Genomic DNA, 25,111 nt, shown 5'->3' with positions numbered 1-25,111 from the left:
ATTTATCTTGCTCATTTGCACCCCAGTATCTCTATTTGCACATCATCTCTTGCACATCTATCATTCCAGTGTTAATACTAAATTGTAATTATTTTGCACTATGGTCTATTTATTGCCTTACCTCCATAACTTGCTACATTTGCACACACTGTATATATATTTTCTGTTGTATTTTTGACTTTATGTTTTGTTTACCCCATATGTAACTCTGTGTTGTTGTTTTTAATCGCACTGCTTTGCTTTATCTTGGCCAGGTCACAGTTGTAAATGAGAACTTGTTCTCAACTGGCTTACCTGGTTAAATAAAGGTGAAATAAAAATAAATAAATAAAGTCCCAACCAAGCACCAAGCTAACTGGCTAAAGTTGGCTAGCTTGCTAGCTAGCTACTTCCAGACACAAATGAGAGAACACCTCACTCTGACCATTTTACTCGCCGTAGCAAAGCTGGTTAGGTTGTTTAAATGTTAGAGTGTTCTTGGCTAAATATTACTTTTTTTGCCTACATTTACTGACACCGGTCATATTCAGAGGGTGTTGAGCGTTCGTAAATTAATCAGTTGTTCTGAACTCTAGCACACTCAACGGAGGGTGCTCTGAAATTGGAGTAGATAGCCAGAGTGAATTTGTGAACGCAAGAGACTGTTATCCAGTTAGCATAAGTTCTTGCTAGCTAATAAAATGACACCTGCATCTCTAGCTGTGTATAGCCACCGAAAAACGATATGACGGGGAAAGGTCAGTCACTAACCCACTCCTCTAATGGCATGACATGACATCCTCCTAGCAGCTAGCTAACATTAGGCTCCGTGTTTTTAGCTTGCTACATAAGTAGATACGCTAGCGTATTAGCCACGTTATGACTGACTTGTGATCATTACCCTTGCTAGTTTAATTGTATTGACATTCCCAGCCTTAGTTACATTTGTCTGTTTTTGTCCAGAATAATGAGTCATTGAAACTGAAACAGTGCATCCTGAATGGAGGCAGCAAACAATGTACCAGGCCCGCTGTAATTTACAACCTGATAGCAATATTTTTTGGACTACCAAGAAAAATATTGGTGAATTATATTAATCTTGCATTGAACTGCATCCATCTATTCTGCCAACAATGCCTTAGTGTACGTCATGGAACATTAAGTCAAATATAACCTTTTTTAAAAACCTTTTATAAAGTTGGTTTTGTAGCATAGACTGGGAATTTGATATTTTTGACTGATATGATTGTCTGTTTGTTTCATATCTGCAAAGTAGTTCAGTTCCACTTTAAAAACTTTAGTTCACCGGTTACTTTGTGTGCTAGACATGAAATGTTTTTTGCAATGGGAAGTCATAGTTGTAAATTTCGATTGGGAAATGCTTAATGGTTGTGTTTTTGCATTCTTACTGGCTTATTATGTCCATGTTTATGGACTGCTGTCTTTCCATTGGCCCTATGCAGTGGTGTAGTGGAGCCTGGAAAAGTTTCACACCATGTGTGAAAAATCCTATGTTTTCCTGTTTTCTTTAATGAGTTTTCCTATAGATTTTTCAGATTTTCACTCTCAAAGTCTTACTTTTTAAAAATAGAAGAAATACAAAAATGTGATGGTCTAAGTCCACAACAATGCTTAAACCACATCAATCTAATTGGGTGGGCCTGTCAGGGCCTGGCTCCCCAGTGGGTGGGCCTCTGTCCACCAATGCCCATCCATGTCTACGCCACTGATGCAAACAGCACATGATGACAATTGCGCATCACAAATAGCCTACTAACCAACACTTCAGACTAAAGTTAATACCTGGTTTGCATACCCATTGTTGCCTTAGTTAGCATTCACTGGTAGATATCATAAATTAAAACATATTTCCTAGCCTACCGGCTACTGATGTAATTCTTCTGTGAGCTGCTCCATGCCAAAACCAGTTGAAAACTGCACACTCTTGCTGCCTGCAGATGATATTCCGCTAAACCAAAGAGCTCTCCAAGGATGTCAGGGACAAGATTGTAGACCTACACAAGGCTGGAATGGGCTACAAGACCATCGCCAAAGCAGCTTGGTGAGAAGGTGACAACAGTTGGTGCGATTATTCGCAAATGGAAGAAACACAAAAGAACTGTCAATCTCCCTCGGCCTGGGGCTCCATGCAAGATCTCACCTTGTGGAGTTGCAATGATCATGAGAACGGTGAGGAATCAGCCCAGAACTACACGGGAGGATCTTGTCAATGATCTCAAGGCAGCTGGGACCATAATCACCAAGAAAACAATTGGTAACACACTACGCCGTGAAGGACTGAACTCCTGCAGCGCCCGCAAGGTCCCCCTGCTCAAGAAAGCACATATACAGGGCCGTCTGAAGTTTGCCAATGAACATCTGAATGATTCAGAGGAGAACTGGGTGAAAGTGTTGTGGTCAGATGAGACCAAAATCGAGCTCTTTGGCATCAACTCAACTCGCCGTGTTTGGAGGAGAAGGAATGCTGCCTATGACCCCAAGAACATCATCCCCACCGTCAAACATGGAGGTGGAAACATTATGCTTTGGGAGTGTTTTTCTGCTAAGGGGACAGGACAACTTCACCGCATCAAAGGGACGATGGACGGGGCCATGTACCGTCAAATCTTGGGTGAGTACCTCCTTCCCTCAGCCAGGGCATTGAAAATGGGTCGTGGTTGGGTATTCCAGCATGACAATGACCCAAAGCACACGGCCAAGGCAACAAAGGAGTGGCTCAATAAGAGGCACATTAAGGTCCTGGAGTGGCCTAGCCAGTCTCCAGACCTTAATCCCATAGAAAATCTGTGGAGGGAGCTGAAGGTTCGAGTTGCCAAACGTCAGCCTCGAAACCTTAATGACTTGGAGAAGATCTGCAAAGAGGAGTGGGACAAAATCCCTCCTGAGATGTGTGCAAACCTGGTGGCCAACTACAAGAAACAGCTGACCTCTGTGATTGCCAACAAGGGTTTTACCACCAAGTACTAAGTCATGTTTTGCAGAGGGGTCAAATACTTATTTCCCTCATTAAAATGCAAATCAATTTATAACATTTTTGACATGAGTTTTTCTGGATTTTTTTGTTATTATTCTGTCTCTCACTGTTCAAATAAACCTACAATTAAAATTATAGACTGATCATGTCTTTGTCAGTGGGCAAACGTACCAAATCAGCAGGGGATCAAATACTCTTTTCCCTCACTGTATATAGGGCAGCAGCCTCTAAGGTGCAGGGTTGAGTAACCATGTGGTAGCCGGCTAGTGATGGCTATTTAACAGTCTGATGGCCTTGAGATAGAAGCAGTTTTTCAGTCTCTCAGTTCCAGCTTTGATGAACCTGTACTGACCTTGCCTTCTGGATGATAGCGGGGTGAACAGGCCGTGGCTCGTGTTTTTGTGTTTCACAAAAAGTGCACTCTCCTACATGAGTGCGCTGGTATTACGGTTGCTGTCCTTTCACAATCACGAACCTGTCACACACTAAAGGCCTATAGGTTCGCCACTGCGCAAACATGTCTATAATAGATATAAAGGCTGTTAAGATATTAATGTTTCAAGAAAGGAGTGCATATAGTTGGCCTGGCGAAGCGGTTTTATGCACTGACTAAGAAATTACGAGTCCTCACTGTCCGAGACAGAGTCAAGACCAAGTACAAATGTATCCGACACCAAGACACTCAATATGTGGTCTTGAGACCGGACTGGTAGTAGGTGCCACCGGTTTGTGTCAAGAACTGCAACGCTGCTCGGTTTTTCACGCGCAACCGTTTCCCGTGTGTATCAAGAATGGTCCACCACCCAAAGGACATTCAGCCAACTTGACAACTGTGGGAAGCATTGGAGTCCAACATGGGCCAGCATCCCTGTGGAACGCTTTCGACACCTTGTAGAGACAATGCCCCAATTAATTGAGGCTATTATGAGGAGGGTTGGGGGGGCTATTCTTTATGTTTTGTACACTCAGGTCCCCTAAAATGGGAGGACTACAAAAATTGCTGTAATTTCTAAACGGTTCACCCGATATGGATGGAAATACCCTCAAATTAAAGCTGACAGTCTGCACTTTAACCTCATAATCATTGTATCATTTCAAATCCCAAGTGCTGGAGTACAGAGCCAAAACAACAACAAAATGTGTCACTGTCCCAATACTTTTGGAGCTCACTGTAAGTAATGCCTGCCTTCAACTTAGGTTTTTAATTGTCAAATAAATAAAATCTAATGAGTGCCTGCTGGTCTAGCAAGTAACGCCACTGCCTGCACCACATATACATCACCCCAGTGTGGGTACGAATCCCAGCCCCACCACTAGTCTCCCCACTCATTTAGTGCTATTTCTGTCTGAATAAAATGAAAATACCCCAAAATCATAAAATCAAATGTAAATCCCATCACCCACCTGGCAGGCATTTCAAAGTGGAGGATGTCCTTGACCTTGGAAAGCATGTACTTGTTCAACTCTTTGGGCAGGTTTCCGATGGACAGGAGCACGTTCTTCACCTCCATGTATGAGGGGTTGCTGCTGAGGACCACGTCCGCGGCTGCTGCCCTCACATTCTTCTCGTAGACCCGGCGGTTCTGGTGGTAAACTCGGTTCACTGTCTGCTTCACCTGAAATGGAGTGAGGCACGACAACAGTTTAAAATATCAGTTTTGGTGGCCAGGCTGGTCTAGCGCTAATGCCGCAACCTCCGGGCACACATGTCTACGATGTCGGCATGAGTTTGAACCCGACCTACTGCCCTTTTAAACGACTTCTCACTATAGTTCCACACTGCTATCATCTATCTGTTCAATCAAATCTGAAAATACTATTATATACAGTGCCTTCGGAAAGTATTCAGACCCCTTGACTTTTTCCACATTTTATTACATTACAGCCTTATTATATTAAATTGATTAAATAAAAATAAACAAACTCAGCAATCTACACACAATACACCATAATGACAAAGTGAAATGACAAGGTTTTTAGACATTTTTGCAAATTCATTAAAAATACAAAACTGAAATACTTTATTTATATAAGTATTCAGATCCTTTGCTATGAGACTCGAAATTGAGCTCAGGTGCATCCTTTTTCCATTGATCATCCTTGAGATGTTTCTACAACTTGATTGGAGTCCACCTGTGGTAAATTCAATTGATTGGACATGATTTGGAAAGGCACACACCTGTATATATACATATATACAGTGGGGGGAAAAAGTATTTAGTCAGCCACCAATTGTGCAAATTCTCCCGCTTAAAAAGATGAGAGAGGCCTGTAATTTTCATCATAGGTACATGTCAACTATGACAGACAAATTGAGATTTTTTTTCTCCATAAAATCACATTGTAGGATTTTTGATGAATTTATTTGCAAATTATGGTGGAAAATAAGTATTTGGTCACCTACAAACAAGCAAGATTTCTGGCTCTCACAGACCTGTAACTTCTTCTTTAAGAGGCTCCTCTGTCCTCCACTCGTTACCTCTATTAATGGCACCTGTTTGAACTTGTTATCAGTATAAAAGACACCTGTCCAGTGTCCACAACCTCAAACACTCCAAACTCCACTATGGCCAAGACCAAAGAGCTGTCAAAGGACACCAGAAACAAAATTGTAGACCTGCACCAGGCTGGGAAGACTGAATCTGCAATAGGTAAGCAGCTTGGTTTGAAGAAATCAACTGTGGGAGCAATTATTAGGAAATGGAAGACATACAAGACCACTGATAATCTCCCTCGATCTGGGGCTCCACGCAAGATCTCACCCCGTGGGGTCAAAATGATCACAAGAACGGTGAGCAAAAATCCCAGAACCACACGGGGGACCTAGTGAATGACCTGCAGAGAGCTGGGACCAAAGTAACAAAGCCTACCATCAGTAACACACTACGCCGCCAGGGACTCAAATCCTGCAGTGCCAGACGTGTCCCCCTGCTTAAGCCAGTACATGTCCAGGCCCGTCTGAAGTTTGCTAGAGTGCATTTGGATGATCCAGAAGAGGATTGGGAGAATGTCATATGGTCAGATGAAACCAAAATATAACTTTTTGGTAAAAACTCAACTCGTCGTGTTTGGAGGACAAAGAATGCTGAGTTGCATCCAAAGAACACCATACCTACTGTGAAGCATGGGGGTGGAAACATCATGCTTTGGGGCTGTTTTTTCTGCAAAGGGACCAGGACGACTGATCCGTGTAAAGGAAAGAATGAATGGGGCCATGTATCGTGAGATTTTGAGTGAAAACCTCCTTCCATCAGCAAGGGCATTGAAGATGAAATGTGGCTGGGTCTTTCAGCATGACAATGATCCCAAACACACCGCCCGGGCAACGAAGGAGTGGCTTCGTAAGAAGCATTTCAAGGTCCTGGAGTGGCCTAGCCAGTCTCCAGATCTCAACCCCATAGAAAATCTTTGGAGGGAGTTGAAAGTCCGTGTTGCCCAGCGACAGCCCCAAAACATCACTGGAGATCTGCATGGAGGAATGGGCCAAAATACCAGCAACGGTGTGTGAAAACCTTGTGAAGACTTACAGAAAACGTTTGACCTGTGTCATTGCCAACAAAGGGTATATAACAAAGTATTGAGAAACTTTTGTTATTGACCAAATACTAATTTTCCACCATAATTTGCAAATAAATTCATTAAAAATCCTACAATGTGATTTTCTGGATTTTTACCTGTGTACCTATGATGAAAATTACAGGCCTCTCTCATCTTTTTAAGTGGGAGAACTTGCACAATTGGTGGCTGACTAAATACTTTTTTCCCCCACTGTGTATATATATATATATATATATATATATATATATATATATATATATATACAGTGGGGAGAACAAGTATTTGATACACTGCCGATTTTGCAGGTTTTCCTACTTACAAAGCATGTAGAGGTCTGTAATTTTTATCATAGGTACACTTCAACTGTGAGAGACGGAATCTAAAACAAAAATCCAGAAAATCACATTGTATGATTTTTAAGTAATTAATTTGCATTTTATTGCATGACATAAGTATTTGATACATCAGAAAAGCAGAACTTAATATTTGGTACAGAAACCATTGTTTGCAATTACAGAGATCATACGTTTCCTGTAGGTCTTGACCAGGTTTGCACACACCGCAGCAGGGATTTTGGCCCACTCCTCCATACAGAACTTCTCCAGATCCTTCAGGTTTCGGGGCTGTCGCTGGGCAATACAGACTTTCAGCTCCCTCCAAAGATTTTCTATTGGGTTCAGGTCTGGAGACTGGCTAGGCCACTCCAGGACCTTGAGATGCTTCTTACGGAGCCACTCCTTAGTTGCCCTGGCTGTGTGTTTCGGGTCGTTGTCATGCTGGAAGACCCAGCCACGACCCATCTTCAATGCTCTTACTGAGGGAAGGAGGTTGTTGGGCAAGATCTCGCGATACATGGCCCCATCCATCCTCCCCTCAATACGGTGCAGTCGTCCTGTCTCCTTTGCAGAAAAGAATCCCCAAAGACTGATGTTTCCACCTCTATGCTTCACGGTTGGGATGGTGTTCTTGGGGTTGTACTCGTCCTTCTTCTTCCTCCAAACACGGCGAGTTAAGTTTAGACCAAAAAGCTCTATTTTTGTCTCATCAGACCACATGACCTTCTCCCATTCCTCCTCTGGATCATCCAGATGGTCATTGGCAAACTTCAGACGGGCATGGACATGCGCTGGCTTGAGCAGGGGGACCTTGCGTGCGCTGCAGGATTTTAATCCATGACGGCGTAGTGTGTTACTAATGGTTTTCTTTGAGACTGTGGTCCCAGCTCTCTTCAGGTGATTGACCAGGTCCTGCCGTGTAGTTCTGGGCTGATCCCTCACCTTCCTGATGATCATTGATGCCCCACGAGGTGAGATCTTGCATGGAGCCCCAGACCGAGGGTGATTGACCGTCATCTTGAACTTCTTCCATTTTCTAATAATTGCGCCAACAGTTGTTGCCTTCTCACCAAGCTGCTTGCCTATTGTCCTGTAGCCCATCCCAGCCTTGTACAGGTCTACAATTTTATCCCTGATGTCCTTACACAGCTCTCTGGTCTTGGCCATTGTGGAGAGGTTGGAGTCTGTTTGATTGAGTGTGTGGACAGGTGTCTTTTATACAGGTAACGAGTTCAAACAGGTGCAGTTAATACAGGTAATGAGTGGAGAACAGGAGGACTTCTTAAAGAAAAACTAACAGGTCTGTGAGAGCCGGAATTCTTACTGGTTGGTAGGTGATCAAATACTTATGTCATGCAATAAAATGCAAATTAATTACTTAAAAATCATACAATGTGATTTTCTGGATTTTAGATTCCGTCTCTCACAGTTGAAGTGTACCTATGATAAAAATTACAGACCTCTACATGCTTTGTAAGTAGGAAAACCTGCAAAATCGGCAGTGTATCAAATACTTGTTCTCCCCACTGTATATATATATTTACACACACAGTGAGGGAAAAAAGTATTTGATCCCCTGCTGATTTTGTAGGTTTGCCCACTGACAAAGACATGATCAGTCTATAATTTTAATGGTAGGTTTATTTGAACAGTGAGAGACAGAATAACAACAAAAAAATCCAGAAAAACGTATGTCAAAAATTTTATTAATTGATTTGCATTTTTATGAGGGAAATAAGTATTCGACCCCTCTGCAAAACATGACTTAGTACTTGGTGGCAAAACCCTTGTTGGCAATCACAGAGGTCAGACGTTTCTTGTAGTTGGCCACCAGGTTTGCACACATCTCAGGAGGGATTTTGTCCCACTCCTCTTTGCAGATCTTCTCCAAGTCATTAAGGTTTCGAGGCTGACGTTTGGCAACTCAAACCTTCAGCTCCCTCCACAGATTTTCTATGGGATTAAGGTCTGGAGACTGGCTAGGCCACTCCAGGACCTTAATGTGCTTCTTCTTGAGCCACTCCTTCGTTGCCTTGGCCGTGTGTTTTGGGTCATTGTCATGCTGGAATACCCATCCACGACCCATTTTCAATGCCCTGGCTGAGGGAAGGAGGTTCTCACCCAAGATTTGACGGTACATGGCCCCGTCCATCGTCCCTTTGATGCGGTGAAGTTGTCCTGTCCCCTTAGCAGAAAAACACCCCCAAAGCATAATGTTTCCACCTCCATGTTTGATGATAGGGATGGTGTTCTTGGGGGTCATAGGCAGCATTCCTCCTCCTCCAAACACAGCGAATTGAGTTGATGCCAAAGAGCTCGATTTTGGTCTCATCTGACCACAACACTTTCACCCAGTTCTCCTCTGATTCATTCAGATGTTCATTGGCAAACTTCAGACGGCCCTGTATATGTGCTTTCTTGAGCAGGGGGACCTTGTGGGCGCTGCAAGATTTCAGTCCTTCACGGCATAGTGTGTTACCAATTGTTTTCTTGGTGATTATGGTCCCAGCTGCCTTGAGATCATTGACAAGATCCTCCCGTGTAGTTCTGGGCTGATTCCTCACCGTTCTCATGATCATTGCAACTCCACGAGGTGAGATCTTGCATGGAGCCCCAGGCCGAGGGAGATTGACAGTTATTTTGTGTTTCTTCCATTTGCAAATAATCGCACCAACTGTTGTCACCTTCTCACCAAGCTGCTTGGCGATGGTCTTGTAGCCCATTTCAGCCTTGTGTAGGTCTACAATCTTGTCCCTGACATCCTTGGAGAGCTCTTTGGTCTTGGCCATGGTGGAGAGTTTGGAATCTGATTGATTGATTGCTTCTGTGGACAGGTGTCTTTTATACAGGTAACAAGCTGAGATTAGGAGCACTCCCTTTAAGAGTGTGCTCCTAATCTCAGCTCGTTACCTGTATAAAAAGACACCTGAGAGCCAGAAATCATTCTGATTGAGAGGGGGTCAAATACTTATTTCCCTCATTAAAATGCAAATCAATTTATAACATTTTTGACATGCGTTTTTCTGGATTTTTTTGTTGTTATTCTGTCTCTCACTGTTCAAATAAACCTACCATTAAAATTATAGACTAATCATTTCTTTGTCAGTGGGCAAACGTACAAAATCAGCAGGGGATCAAATATATTTTTCCCTCACTGTATATGATATATTTGAGATTCTTCAAATAGCCACCCTTTGCCTTGATGACAGCTGTGTGCAAAGCATTGGCATTCTCTCAACCAGCTTCACCTAGAATGCTTTTCCAACACTCTTGAAAGGAGTTCCCACATATGCTGAGCACTTGTTGACTGCTTTTCCTCCTCTGCTGTCCGACTCATCCCAAACCATCTCAATTGGGTTGAGGTCAGGGGATGGTGGAGGCCAGGTCATCTGATGCAGCACTCCATCACTCTCCTTCTTGGTAAAATAGCCCTTACACAGCCTGGAGGTGTGTTGGGTCATTGTCCTGTTGAAAAACAAATGATAGTCCCACTAAGACCAAACCAGATGGGATGGCGTATCGCTGCAGAATGCTGTGGTAGCCATGCTGGTTAAGTGTGCCTTGAATTCTAAATAAATCACAGACAGTGTCACCAGAAAAGCACCCCCACACCATAACACCTCCTCCTCCATGCTTTACGGTGGGAATTACCTCTGTAGCTCAATTGGTAGAGCATGGCGCTTGTAACGCCAGGGTAGTGGGTTCGATCCCCGGGACCACCCATACGTAAAAATGTATGCACACATGACTGTAAGTCGCTTTGGATAAAAGCGTCTGCTAAATGGCATATTATTATATTATTTAAACATACGGAGATCATCCGTTCACCCACACCGTGTCTCACAAAGACACAGTGGTTGGAACCTAAAATATCAAATTTGGATTCCAGACCAAACAACAAATTTCCACCGGTCTAATGTCCATTGCTCGTGTTTCTTGGCCCAAGCAGGTCTCTTCTTATTATTGGTGTCCTTTAGTAGTGGTTTCTTTGCAGCAATTCGACCACGAAGGCCTGTTGATGTTGAGATGTGTCTGTGACTTGAACATTTATTTGGGCTTCAATTTCTGAGGCTGGTAACTCTAATGAACCTATCCTCTGTATCAGTGTTAACTCTGGGTCTTCCTTTCCTGTGCTGGTCCTCATGAGAGCCAGTTTCATCATAGCACTTGATGGTTTTTGCGACTGCACTTGAAGAAACTTTCAAAGTTCTTGAAAGTTTCCGTATTGACTGACCTTCATGTCTTAAAAGTAATGATGGACTGTCATTTCTCTTTGCTTATTTGAGCTGTTCTTGAAATAATATGGACTTGGTCTTTTACCAAATAGGGCTGTCTTCTGTACATCCACCCCCTACCTTGTCACAACACAATTGATTGGTTCAAACGCCTTAAGAAGGAAAGAAATTCCACAAATTAACTTTGAAGAAGGCACACCTGTTAATTGAAATGTATTCCAGGTGACTACCTCATGAAGCTGGTGAGAATGCCAAGAGTGTGCAAAGCTGTCATCAAGGCAAAGGGTGGCTATTTGAAGAATCTCAAATATAAAATATATTTTGATTTGTTTAACACTTTTTTGATTCCATATGTGTTATTTCACAGTTTTGATGTCTTTACTATTATTCTACAATGTATAAAATAGTAAAAAATCAATAAGCAACCTTGAATGAGTAGGTGCGTCCAAACTTTTGACTGGTAGTATGTATATATATATATATCACACATACATACATACACACACACTACAGTTCAAAAGTTTGGGGTCACTTAGATATTTCCTTGGTTTCCATGAAAACATACATGAAATGAGTTTGAATAGGAAATATAGCAAAATGAATAGGAAATGTAGTCATTGACAAGGTTAGAAATAATGAGTGTCCTTCAAAATTAGCTTTCGTCAAATAATCCTCTATTTGCAGCAATTACAGCCTTGCAGACCTTTGGCATTCTAGTTGTCAATTTGTTGAGGTCATCTGAAGAGATTTCACCCCATGCTTCCTGAAGCACCTCCCACAAATTGGATTGGCTTGATGGGCACTTTTACGTACCATACGGTCAAGCTGCTCCCACAACAGCTCAATAGGTTTGAGATCCGGTGACTGTGCTGGCCACTCCATTATATACAGAATACCAGCTGACTGCTTCTTCTCTAAATAGTTATTGCATAGTTTGGAGCTATGCTTTGGGTCATTGTCCTGTTGTAGGAGGAAATTGGCTACGATCAAGCGCCGTCCACAGGGTATGGCATGGCGTTGCAAAATGGAGTGATAGCCTTCCTTCTTCAAGATCCCTTTTACCCTGTACAAATCTCCCACTTTACCACCACCAAAGCACACCCAGACCATCACATTGCCTCCACCATGCTTGATAGATGGCATCAAGCACTCCTCCAGCATCTTTTCATTTGGTCTGCGTATCAAAAATGTTCTTCTTTGTGATCCGAACACCTCAAACTTCGATTCGTCTGTCCATAACACTTTTTTCCAATCTTCCTCTGTCCAGTGTCTGTGTTCTTTTGCCCATCTTAATATTTTATTTTCATTGGCCAGTCTGAGATATGGCTTTTTCTTTGCAACTCTGCCTAGAAGGTCAGCATCCCGGAGTCGCCTCTTCACTGTTGACGTTGAGACTGGGGTTTTGCGGGTACTATTTAATGAAGCTGCCAGTTGAGGACCAGTGAGGTGTCTGTTCCTCAAACTAGACACTAATGTATTTGTCCTCTTGCTCAGTTGTGCACTGGGGCCTCGCACTCCTCTTTCTATTCTGGTTAGAGCCAGTTTGCGCTGTTCTGTGAAGGGAGTAGTACACAGCGTTGTACGAGATCTTCAGTTTCTTGCCAATTTCTCGCATGGTATAGCCTTAATTTCTCAGAACAAGAATAGACTGACGAGTTTCAGAAGAATTGTCTTTGTTTCTGGCCATTTTGAGCCTGTAATCGAACCCACAATTGCTGATGCTCCAGATACTCAACTAGTCTCAAGAAGGCCAGTTTTATTGCTTCTTTAAACAGCACAACAGTTTTCAGCTTTGCTAACATAATTGCAAAAGGGTTTTCTAATGATCAATTAGCCTTTTAAAATGATAAACTTGGATTAGCAAACACAACGTGCCATTGGAACACAGGACTGATGGTTGCTGATAATGGGCCTCTGTACGCCTATGTAGATATTCCATAAAAAAACAGCAGTTTCCAGCTACAATAGCCATTTACAACATTAACAATGTCTACACTGTATTTCTGATCAATTTGATGTTATTTTAAATGGACATGTCTAAGTGACCCCAAACCTTTGAACGGTAGTGTATATATATATATTATATAAATAAATAAATGAGAGCGAGAGAGCATTCGGAAAGTATTCAGACCCCTTGACTTTTCCACATTTTGTTAGGTTACAGCCTTATTCTAAAATGTATTACATTATTTTTTCCCCCTCAATATCACATTTACATAAGTATTCAGACCCTTTACTCATTACTTTGTTGAAGCACCTTTGGCAGCAATTACAGTCTCTAGTCTTCTTGGGTATGACGCTACAAGCTTGGCGCACCTGTATTTGTGGAGTTTCTCCCATTCTTCTCTGCAGATCATCTCAAGCTCTGTCAGGTTGGATGGGGAGCGTTGCTGCACAGCTATTTTCAGGTCTCTCCAGAGATGTTCTATCGGGTTCAAGTCCAGGCACTGGTTGGGCCACTCAAGGACATTCAGACACTTGTCCCGAAGCCACTCCTGCAATGTCTTGGCTGAGGTCCTGAGAGCTCTGGAGCAGGTTTTCATCAAGTAATTCTCTGTACTTTGCTCCGATTGTCTTTCCCTCAATCCTGACTAGTCTCCCAGTCACTGCCGCTGAAAAACATCCCCACAGCATGATGCTGCCACCACCATGCTTCACCGTAGAGATTGTGCCAGGTTTCCTTCAGACGTGAGGCTTGGCATTCAGGCCAAAGAGTTCAATCTTGGTTTCATCAGACCAGAGAATCTTGTTTCTCATGGTCTGAGAGTGCTTTAGGTGCCTTTTGGCAAACTCCAAGCGGGCTGTCATGTGCCTTTTACTGAGGAGTGGCTTCCATCTGGCCACTCTACCATGTTTGGTATATACAACAGTATATACAGTGCATTCGGAGAGTATTCAGACCCCTTGACTTTTCCACATTTTGTTACTTTACAGCAGGTGTCCACATACTTTTGGTAATCTCAGTGTATATCGAAATAAGATAAATATATCTAAATATATGGCTCTGGGAATGGCAATCCAGCTTCCCTCATGAATGGTTATCAGGCAATTCCCCTGTGAATTTAGACGTCAAATGGCCTTACCTCGTCTGTGATGAGAGCGACGTCGTATCTCTGCAGGGCTGTGAGGGAGATGGTGCAGTAGGCCCCGACCTCCGACTCAGCGTATTTGGAAAACAGGGGAATGGCCTCGGGCAACAGGGAGTTCTTCAGCGCTAGCAGGTACATCTGAACGTCTGACTCTGCCTGTGTACTGTCGGGACCTTCCAGAATCATCTTCTTCACCTCAACCACAGTCTGGGTTGGACATGGGACAAAAACACACACAATGAATCAGCCATTGTATAGTTCCTTTTAAGATATTATGACTTTCTTTGGTGCATTTCACATGAGAATCATAGAGGGATCATTTCTGTATATTTTTAAACCATCAGACACAGCTACGTCTCACTTCACAATTCCAGTCTGACATTACAATAAAAATAAGGTATTTCTGGCTCAGTTAAAAAAGTCCAATCAGTATTTTCTTGGTTGAAGATGATTAAATTGCTTAAAAGGGACATTTAAACAAATTTCTACTTCATATTCATCGAGACAATGCCTACTCATAGTTGGTTAAAACCACATGATGCACACCAGATGATGTCATCGGAAACACTTATCTTCCTCCATCTTTTGAACTATAAAACGTAGAAACACGCCATTTTCACATATGTTGATGTTGGGGTGGTGCTGAAGATGATGAATATGACGTTTTCAAAAATGTGTTAATCCCTTTAAGAATTAGTTTTGTACGATTCCGTCATTACAGTCATAGGCTCAAACATATTCGATAACTTTACTCACTGGTAGCTCACAACCTCCTTTCTGACAGAGCTTGTGCACAAGGGCACCCATGATGATCACCACCGATTCTTTGATGTCGTTACTGCCAATCTTGCCCTTTGAAATGTCCTGAAAAAACAATGCATGTCATTATTGTCATATGTTTTATCATCATACAGTACACAAAAAAACTATTTTAAATATAATTGCAACTTCCTCTCAAAGTCGTTTGAGAGGAAGAGTAGGTGCAAAATCTAAGAGAAAGAGAAACCACTGCCCCACAAAATCTGTGTGTGTGTATGTGTGTTATTTTCTTTATCGCACCACAGGACATAGTCAGATTGAGCCACAGAAATGCTACAATCAACAATGTCATGAAGGGTGCATTGAGAGAGCTGGGTCGTGATCATATTCAAATGGCAAGGTTGAGAAAAATAAAATAAAATAAAAGTTATATATATATATATATATATATTTAATTAATTAATTTACCAACACTTGCAGTTGACCCCCCCCACCCCACCACCCCCTTCTAGCTCTGACTCTACTGCCTGTGATATAATATGTGGTTGTCCCACCTAGCTATCTTAAGATGATTGCACTAACTGTAGGTCACTAGATAAGAGTGTCTGCTAAATGACTAAAATGTAAATGTAAGGTTGTAAAACGTTCTGCTAATGTGCTTACTGAATATTGCCCTGATGATGAGCATAAGGGTGCTTTCAAACCAGAAAAAAACTGATACGTAAAAAACGCAATAACTCAATGATTTTCACTTGGAGCAGTGCGTTGGGGAGGGTCTAGTGTTGTGTTGCGCTGTCGGTCAGAAGTCACAATGACGTATCTGTCTAACCAATTGAAAACGTAGAACTGTCTTTTTACCGAATAATTTCTCCCCATCCTGCTGTGTTCGACATGCATTTAAATCATTTTGGTTTGAAGGCACCCTAAGATTGTAGAGTTTGAGCAAGAGGCAGCCATTGGCCACTCACCACCAAAGCCTGGAGCATTCTCTCGTTGGGGTGCGAGGCGAAGCCGCAGGCGTACAGGAACCTCTCCTGCAAAACCAGGCCTTTGGGGTCGGCAAAGTTGAGGAACTGCAGCATGGCGTCCAGGGATGCGGGCGTCTGGGACGAGGTCACGGCGTCCACCACCTGAGGTCTGCAGACCCCGAGAGAGTTGGAGAGAGGTGGTGAGTCAGAAGTCATATCCAAAATGGTGCCATATTCCCTATATAGTGCACTATGTGGCTCTGGTAAAATAAACATGGGGCGTGACACAGACAGCAAGGAAATGGGGTGAGGAGTCTCTATATCTCATAAGAAAGCATCACAGCCTGAGAGAGAAAAAGAGAGACACATACAGAAAAAGAGGAGAAAATGAGAGTTTGAGAAGAGAAGAGCGATAGAAGAGAAGTGAAAATAGAGAGAAGAAAGACTGAGTGAAGAGGGAAAGACAAAAATAGAAAAAAAGAGGAGAGAAAGAGGCAGACAGAAAGAAAGAGAAAGAAAAGGAGGGAGAGAGAGACAGAGAAGTGAGTAAGTGCTAGGCCTTACAGGGCAGTCTTGCTGGAGCTCTTCAGCACTTGGAGGATCTCGTCCTTGGAGGCTTTCCTTATGCTCTGGATGAGAGCCAGGAAGCTTCGGGGAGCGATGGCCTTTGACAAGCTATCTGGTTCAAACTGCTTCTGGACTGCCTGCCAGTGCTCAAACAGCTAGCGGGATGGGCAAAGAAGAGGAAAATAAAGGAAAAATAGTAATTTCTTAATTATATGTTTGGTCAGCAAGGACATGTATCGATAGTGTGGTATAGTGTTGGTAAATTCAGACTACACATAAGGGCTTTTCACACTATTGTAACACCCCGTACTGTGCTGGCACTGATCATTTAATTCTAGCACCATTCCAGCAATCAACCAGGCCAGCACAGTACAGTTTTCCTCTGCCCTTTTTACTTATTCTTTAGTAAAGAGTAATTTTTGAAGCATTTGGTTTGGCAGTCAATACAAAAGCTGAATTGAAGATATGTTATATTGGAACCTTTCAGAGGAAAAAGTCAGTGTTCCAAGGTTGAAAACAACAGGAAGCACTTTCTTTACTTTATTGCTTCTCACAACCACTTACCGATTGACAGCCCTTGCATTGGGATTTGACCTTCTCAGCTGCCACACCAACAGCAAACAATTTCTCATCCAGTGATTTGACAACACTGGCGACATTCTTCCCAGCAGCTTCAAACGGCCCAGTCTCAATTGTTACCAGTGTCAAGCTTTGCCTGAGGACAATATAAACGAACAAATCCATCAAATCAATCAGTTTCTGTTCCTTGCAATTGATGTTTTCAGAAAGCCTATTCAATCAATAAGTGAAAAAACAACTACTTTCACACTGAAAGAATGCATGTGATGGATTAATTAAGTAAAGAAAAGAAGAAGAAAAAAAATCTATTGCCTCAAAGTTTACAGCAGAATTCTTTACCTGGACACTATTTTAGCTGCGGTGGTGCGGCGTGCATTGACTGCTAAGATGTGAGTCTCCTTGGCTATGGCTGACTTAATGAAGCCATCCTCCAGGGTGAAAACAGTGACAGAGCTGGACTCCCCACTCACGCCCAGGACCTGAATGTAGGTGGTGAAGCCGGTCTCTGCGGTCTTGCAGGTCTCCAAAGCCTTGGTCCTTGTCACCTGGCCCTGGGCAGCCTTGTACTCTACCGTACACCTCCCGGACACATCATTCTGTTCCCAGACCAGACAGATCAGTCAGCCAACAAAAAGTACTCATACAGCAAACCATTGAAAAATGTTTTGAAGCAATTAGTCGAATAATTTACATAGAGAATTCATTGCAAACTTATGACTGTGTTTTTGGTCAAACATTTATTTTACAGTGCATTATTTATTTTATTTTTTATTTTTATGACATGATAAAATGGTCATTACATGATTATCCCCTTATAATTACTTTTTGGTTTCTCTAGGAATCATTGAAACAAAGGTAGCTTAGTGGGTAAGAGCGTTGTGCCAGTAACCGAAAGGTCGCTGGTTCTAATCCCCAAGCTGACTAGGTGAAAAATCTGTCGATGTGCCCTTAAGGAAGGCACTTAACCCTAATTGCTCCTGTAAGTCGCTCTGGATAAGAGCGTCTGCTAAATGACTAAAAAAATAAAAAATAATAATAATCAATTTGGTACACGGCGGTGGTTACCAATTGAGTTTGTCAAAAGTTATCACATCATCTCTTAGTAAGTGCCTGCTAAAATAGGACTGCAGAGTAAAAATGAAAACATTTCCTCTATATGTATTGGTTCTCATTTACCTCTATGACCTTCCCAGATCTGGATTGCACCTGTAGCAGGCTGGCCACACCCCTCTTCAAGTTCTTAATGGAAGCAGGCTCCGCCTTATAGCTGTAAAAGCTGCTCACCTGAAACAGAGCCATGGAACAACAAACATGTCAATATGATACAAAAGCGACTTCTTATTTGCTAAAAGCGTGCATAGTAACAATGCACTAGAGTCAAGCGACAGAACAGTGAAATTAGCTGTAGTTTTCTCAGATTAACATGATCTAAGTGTCTCAGATAATGATGGAGATGTCAAAAAATGGAAAAGGGTCTGACTGTGGACTGCGTCTTGAGGGTGTTCCTTGCGAGGGAGTTCCTTTTCTCTTGGCAAGGTATGCCCATGGCTTGGAGCAGGGGCCAATAAGAGTGTCATTTTCTTGGCAAGGAACGCAACCCAAGACACATTCCGCAGTCAGACACTATCAAACACATGTCTTATTCACTTTCACAGCGTATTCCACTCAACTCAGGGCATCATACTGTAAATCACACTTTGAGGTTTAGATTAAATTACTAGATTGATTAGGCTTTATTTACTATATTTGTTGAAGACTATAACTTTCTTTAACCTTATTTGTCCATATTCAGCCTTTATCAACTCAGAGAAATAGAAAGCTTTATTTGAAAAACCATGTCTAACAAAGCAGAGACTGCACCAAAAAAAGTCCAAAATACAATACAGAAGTACGAAGGTTGCCAACAATAAATCACATTGTAGTAAAAACAAACAAACACATTGTCACCCTAAGGTCACCATTATCACAAAAGTTTCAAAATCTTGTCACTCTTTCATTATCTTTTATTAGGTACACCACCCTGATCACGAAAATGGATCGCTCCTACAGACAGTGAATCACGTGGCCGTGGCTTGTAATATAAAGCAGGCAGACAGGCATCAATGCATGTGACCTAAGCGACTTTGAGCATGGTATGATCGTCGTTGCCAGGCGTGCTGGATCAAGTATCTCTGGCCGCCATCCTGGGTTTTTCACGCATGACTGTGACTAGGGTTGGATCAAGTATCTCTGGCCGCCATCCTGGGTTTTTCACGCATGACTGTGACTAGGGTTTACCGAGAATGGTTCGACAAACAAAAACATCCAGTCAACGGCAGTACTTTGGGCGAAAACAGCTTGTTGATGAGAGAGGTCCAAGGATAAGATAACAGGCGTCCAATCTGCATCAACTTCGTGATGCCATCGAGTCAGCATGGACCAACATCCCTGTGGAACATCCCTAAGGAACGCAAAGGGGGTCTAACCCGTTACTAGATGGGTGTACCTAATAAACTGGCCGGTGAGTGTATGTAATCACTTATTATAGTTTGTAATACTATGAGATACATTTAGTTTCAATATGTACAGTCCAGTGCTAAATTCTTACTATTTTCATAACAGATTTAGCTGATCACAATGCATTCAACCACAGTACAAGACAGGATATCCACTGATCAACCGGTATTCATCTCACCCTGTCTTTGTCATCAAGAAATGGTGCTACTTTGCCAAGCCAATGCCCCCACACTAGTCTCCCGTGGGATCTGATAACCGGCCGGCTGGCAATCTGAAGGATTGACTTTGCACGTACACACCATCTGTCTGCTATTTCCCCTTCCAGCGTCACCACACTAACACATTGCCAATTACTGCTCCATTAATAGTCCCCGGCAATACGGATGTCATCAATGATGCTCCGGAAATGGCTCCCATACTAGATTTAGTATTTTTTAGCTTGACTGATTATAGTAAAAGTGATGGTTGATATAGAAATAAATGTAAAATTAAACAATACTTTTATGACTATTGACCTATGAAGATATAACAGCAAAAGTACTACAATGATAGAAAAATAGCTATTTGTAGTATATCAAGTATACTTCTGGTAACAATTAAACATCCTACTACCTATACATTTTACTACATATACCTATGGCAGATAATCTCCACTACAGTATACCCAAAGGACATTCATGTTCCTAGTAACTGCCTTAAGTTCAATCAATAATTTCGCATTACGCATCAATAAAAATGTACTGTAACACTTTACTTAACGCCTGCAGGTATAATGCAGTTCTAATTCTTTGTAAGACCAGTTATGAGCATTAATGAGCCCCTTTATAATGTCTTATAACTGTTTGTTTCCATATAAACAATCTCCCGAGTGGCACAGTGGTCTAAGGCACTGCATCGCAGTGCTAGCTGTGCCACTAGAGATCCTGGTTCGAATTGGGCGGCGCACAATTGGCCCAGCGTCGTCCAGGGTAGGGGAGGGAATGGCCGGCAGGGATGTAACTCAGTTGGTAGAGCATGGCGTTTGCAACGCCAGGGTTGTGGGTTCGATTCCCACGGGGGGCCAGTATGAAAAATATAAAAAATAATGTATGCACTCACTAACTGTAAGTTGCTCTGGATAAGAGCATCTGCTAAATGACTAAAATGTAAAAATGTAAACAAAGCAACATCCACAGCTCTTACCTTTCCGTTTTTCAGGTGCACCATGAACGGCCTTTCCAGTGCTGCCAGCTTCTTCTCTCCGAGAAGGCTTTGCGTTGTGGCGCCCTGGAATATGTTCTTCTTGGCTGAGCGTGGGGCCACATTTGCTATCTTCACGTTTGAGATCTGTGGATGGGAATGGAAGAGCTTGTTAGATGATCTGGAGGAGGAGGAGGACATAGTCACATTAAGAAAAAATGAAAGAATTTATAACATGGATGCATGTTCCTCAAAAGGCAGAGGAAAAGTTAGTGACTAAAAAGCTTAGGACATTTCAAGCAGCTCAATATCAATATTCTCCATAGAATACAATCAGAATGGAAGGTATAGACTTAGGTTGAAATAGTATTTAAAATCTTTCAAAAACTGTCAGTGTTTGGTTTAGCCTGTCTGGAATGCCAGGCAGGCGTGTTGGCACTTTTGAGATGACTGCTTTTGGGACTGCTTTTGGGCCAGGCAAGCACAATTTAGCACAACTTAAGTATTTAAAAGAATTCAAATACGATTTGAACCCAGGCCTTTATAAATACAATTGAAAAAAAAACAGACTCCCTAAGGGGCCTGTCTGAGAACTTAAGTACTATTTTTATACAATCAGACAACGCTTTTTTTTCTATTCGAGCCAATTACAGGGGACATTAAGAACCTCTTTCCCAGGATCACTTTCCCAGGATCATATCAATATGTGGTTGAGTTTCCTTTTCTTTCACATTGTAAACAATGTTTTGCATGTATAAACTCCAACTTGCAACCTCCCAAAACAACAGGTGGGTTTTTTAAATTCAATATCCCAGGGAAACATGTAACCAGGTTTGACAAAAACAGGCTCTCAGTCTGACCCTGAATGAATCCTAAATCAATCCCTACCCCCTACTCCCTGCCCCCTCTGTATTTGTGTAGAGCTGAAAAGACTGGATAGGTCAACACGATATGGTGAAAATTCCAACTATGCTATCATAAGGCGAGGTAGTGTTATTGACAATCCTCTCAGATCCATACAAACCCATTTGGTGCAGGGGCTGGGGTTTTAGGGGTGGATTATAGGCACATCCATCCAACAGTCATTTACATTTTAGTCATTTAGCAGACACTTATCAAGAGCGACTTACAGTTAGTGCATTAATCTTAAGATAGCTAGGTGGGACAACCACATATCACAGTCATAGTAAGTACATTTTCCCTCAATAATGTAGCTATCAGCAGTCAGGTTCGGGGTGAGGAGGTGGTGCGAGGGGTGGTGCTATGGGATTATTTACCACAAGTTGTATGAGCTGGTCGTCCTTGCTGCTGGGGTCTCTCCACACTAAGTTGACATCCACGTCACTGGATATCCTATAGCCGGCATTGCCATCTTTTGACCCCTTTGCCCTGTCCACCAGCACCTCAGTGGTGTAGCTGAATTTGTACAACCGATCATTGTTCAGCCTGGGTCCAGCAGCACCAGCACCTGAAACAACAAGAGGGGGCATGCAGGAATTGCAGCGTGAGATCAAAATTTACAGTGAGATGAATACTCAGTGATATGAGTGACTCAGAGCAGGGGTTCTCAATCTGTTTTCTTTCTGAGCCCCACTAGGCCTTTTCAAACTGCATTCACTTAGCCCAGGGCTATCCTTAACCCTGGGTTAAAATTAGCCCAGGGCCAGCTTAACGTCCTTTACACAAGCATTTGTTAACCCTGGCTAATTGAAACCAACTGTCACTTTTCTGGAGTATAATATTAATGTGTCACTTTTCTGTTTGCCCTGGGCTAAGTGCAGTTTGAACATGGCTACTGAGACCCTTAAAACTCACTGAGGACCGCAAAGGGTTTCAGTAACTGCACAATGTCAACAAGCTGATTAACACTAAATGGCCCTCACTTCTGAGTGAGATGTCTGTCAAAACATCTCCTAAACAAAATAGTTGGTATATTGAATACCATTAAGCAGCGATTGAATTAAGGTATTTTCCTCAAATCATCTCCTTTGTGGCAGTCAAGTACTTCCCCTTTTGTATGTCAATCATAAAAAGAATGCTCTTGAGTTCAGATTGGAGCAATTTATTACCCTGTTATATGTGTAATGTCTTGGCTAGGCAACAATTAATCGTTTAACCATTAAACACGTTACCTGGTGCCCTGGCTAATTGCTACCTGTTCGACAGAGAGAGATCAGGCAGGTGGACGAGACTATAACATGTGTAAAACCATGTGTAGCTTTGGCCAAAATACTTCCAAACATCTTATCCTCTGTAGCAGATGATTAAAAACAGACAGTAATATTTATACATTCATACTGTCAGGCATTCTGGATTCAGAAGGTGAGCCCTTCAAGATGGTGCAATTGCAGCTTGTAATAATGTGTCATTATTACGAGAACCCTTGTAAGCTAAACCTACTATGGTCTACGTTTATGATGGACACAATCAACACTGGAGACAGTAAACATTGTGGGTCTATTGCTCTAATACAGTGTAGCATTCCAAAAGAAGTGACATTAGGACATGAGTCAAAACTGACGTGTCACTTTCGGGTTACATTACCAAGTGCTGAATCAAACATACAAAATCTGCCACAGACAGCTGTATTCAACCACTTTGTCAACTGCCTCAGTTTCTACTGACCAAGTTGAACATGAAATAATTTCATTCATATCGCCTATGATTAATAGATATGGCACCTAAAAAACAACTTTACCACCAACTACAGTAATATCCACAATATCTACCCTGTAGGTTACCTAAAATGTTAAGGGGACTAATTACTATTGGTTGTGTATACAAATGACATCACCAGGAAAATATATTTGACTATTGAATTTAGGAACTAACATGTGTTGTGAAATTATCAATTTCCAGTGAAAGTGATTTGTTGGTTTCTTGGCTGTTGCAAGACCATTCAAAGGTTTTATGACAGAAGTTCCAAGGTCAGTGACTGTAGGCCTAGAGCCCAACTTCTAACATACTCTCTAAGCAAATCACATACCAACACAATATACAATAACATATTAATCACAAATATCGGTACATTAAAAAAAACTATAACTCACCTCTAGTAGAAGCAGAAAATGAAGATGTTATGCAGAGCAAAAGCACAAAGAGAGTTAACATTTTGTACTCTATTAGGAGCAAGAAGGTGACAGCAGGTAAAAGTTGACTGAATACTCGCTCACAGGCCAGAATGAAAGGCTCAGCTACCCGAAGCTACTCAAATTATGTTAATCGGTGTGGAGGGCAGAATCCAAACTCCACGCTCAAGTACTAAGTACGAGGTGAACAGCAAATCATTAACTTGTAGAGCTGAGATTTGACAATGCCTTCGACTATCGATAGGTGCAATGCCCACTGTCGCCGGGGATGCTACTTTATACGGGAGCAGTTCATTTATGTTACGACATACCTAATTACCATGATGATCAATCGGATGAGAAGAGGATGATAGCCTTATCAACAGCGCATGCACAAATGCGAATTGACATCGAGGTTTCGTCCTCAAGTAGTAGCCTATCATGATAAAATCAGTGAGACAATTACATATAGGCTAAAACAGTAGTTTCACAACTATTTCGATACAGCCAAATTCTGACCAACTTTCAGCAACAAGTTCAATACAATGATATACTCTACATTTACAACGTACGTCTAAAAGGGTTAAAACAATGGTGACATTTACCCCTCGGTAGTGAGACAGCGTCATCTTGAGATTGAACCTTTCACCTAATTTTGCATGTCGGTAATAAACAGATTGACATAGTTGCACACACCGTTGGAGGAAATGGACTATACACGTCACACTATTACAGACAGCACATGAGCCAATGGTAGGTACTTGGCTCTCTACCGTGTTTGTGTGGCGGTGTGGAGGAAGTTGTAAGCACCGATTTGAGGTCAGTTTTGCGTTTCCCACTCTAATGGTAAGGATGGATGTGGGGATATGTGGGAGGGGACGATGACTGATCCTTGACCTGTGACCCCATCCCCATCATGGACAAATTGATCTGGGTTTACATTATGGATGACTCATATCTTTGATTACATTGCGAGGGAAAGGGAAATAACAGTTCTAGAATTTATCAAGCAGTGAAGTAATTTCCTTGACAGTGAAGTCGTTTTTTCTCATTGTCTTTATTGGAGAATCCTATTTGTATATATATATTTTAAAGCTCATATGCTTCTACTGATTAACCATCTACAAATGATCTCACACTATGGAAAGGAAGATGGAGGCCTCCTTTCAAGGTGATCCTTCTCTGATTAGATCAACTCTGTCATCAGGGACAACGCCACAATGATGAAATGAGATTATGCATGCAGCCCTACTTCATCCAATGTCTGGATGAATGTCACTTTGAATGATTTCCAATCAATCTAT

General features: G+C 42.0%; 1 protein-coding gene across 1 annotated transcript in view; it reads right to left on the bottom strand.

Moving 5' to 3' along the window:
- LOC121572297 (microsomal triglyceride transfer protein) overlaps nucleotides 1–24,074 on the bottom strand; it is a 38,619-nt gene extending 14,545 nt beyond the window's left edge. The window contains exons 1-11 of the mRNA XM_045206373.1: nucleotides 23,790–24,074; nucleotides 22,017–22,207; nucleotides 20,743–20,886; nucleotides 18,241–18,348; nucleotides 17,404–17,660; nucleotides 17,050–17,200; nucleotides 16,483–16,640; nucleotides 15,919–16,087; nucleotides 14,948–15,055; nucleotides 14,186–14,398; nucleotides 4,379–4,590 (exon numbers count right to left, since the gene is read on the bottom strand). Coding sequence (XP_045062308.1) covers nucleotides 4,379–4,590; nucleotides 14,186–14,398; nucleotides 14,948–15,055; nucleotides 15,919–16,087; nucleotides 16,483–16,640; nucleotides 17,050–17,200; nucleotides 17,404–17,660; nucleotides 18,241–18,348; nucleotides 20,743–20,886; nucleotides 22,017–22,207; nucleotides 23,790–23,850 — 1,772 coding nt within the window. The 5' untranslated portion in view covers nucleotides 23,851–24,074. The remainder of the gene's footprint in view (nucleotides 1–4,378; nucleotides 4,591–14,185; nucleotides 14,399–14,947; nucleotides 15,056–15,918; nucleotides 16,088–16,482; nucleotides 16,641–17,049; nucleotides 17,201–17,403; nucleotides 17,661–18,240; nucleotides 18,349–20,742; nucleotides 20,887–22,016; nucleotides 22,208–23,789) is intronic.
- Between the last annotated feature and the right edge of the window lie 1,037 nt (nucleotides 24,075–25,111).

Source organism: Coregonus clupeaformis, chromosome 22, assembly GCF_020615455.1.
Source record: "Coregonus clupeaformis isolate EN_2021a chromosome 22, ASM2061545v1, whole genome shotgun sequence".
In the NCBI taxonomy this organism is placed as follows: domain Eukaryota; kingdom Metazoa; phylum Chordata; class Actinopteri; order Salmoniformes; family Salmonidae; genus Coregonus; species Coregonus clupeaformis.
The sequence above is the reverse complement of the archived record's forward strand: the minus strand, read 5'-3'. Positions and strand labels throughout refer to the sequence as shown.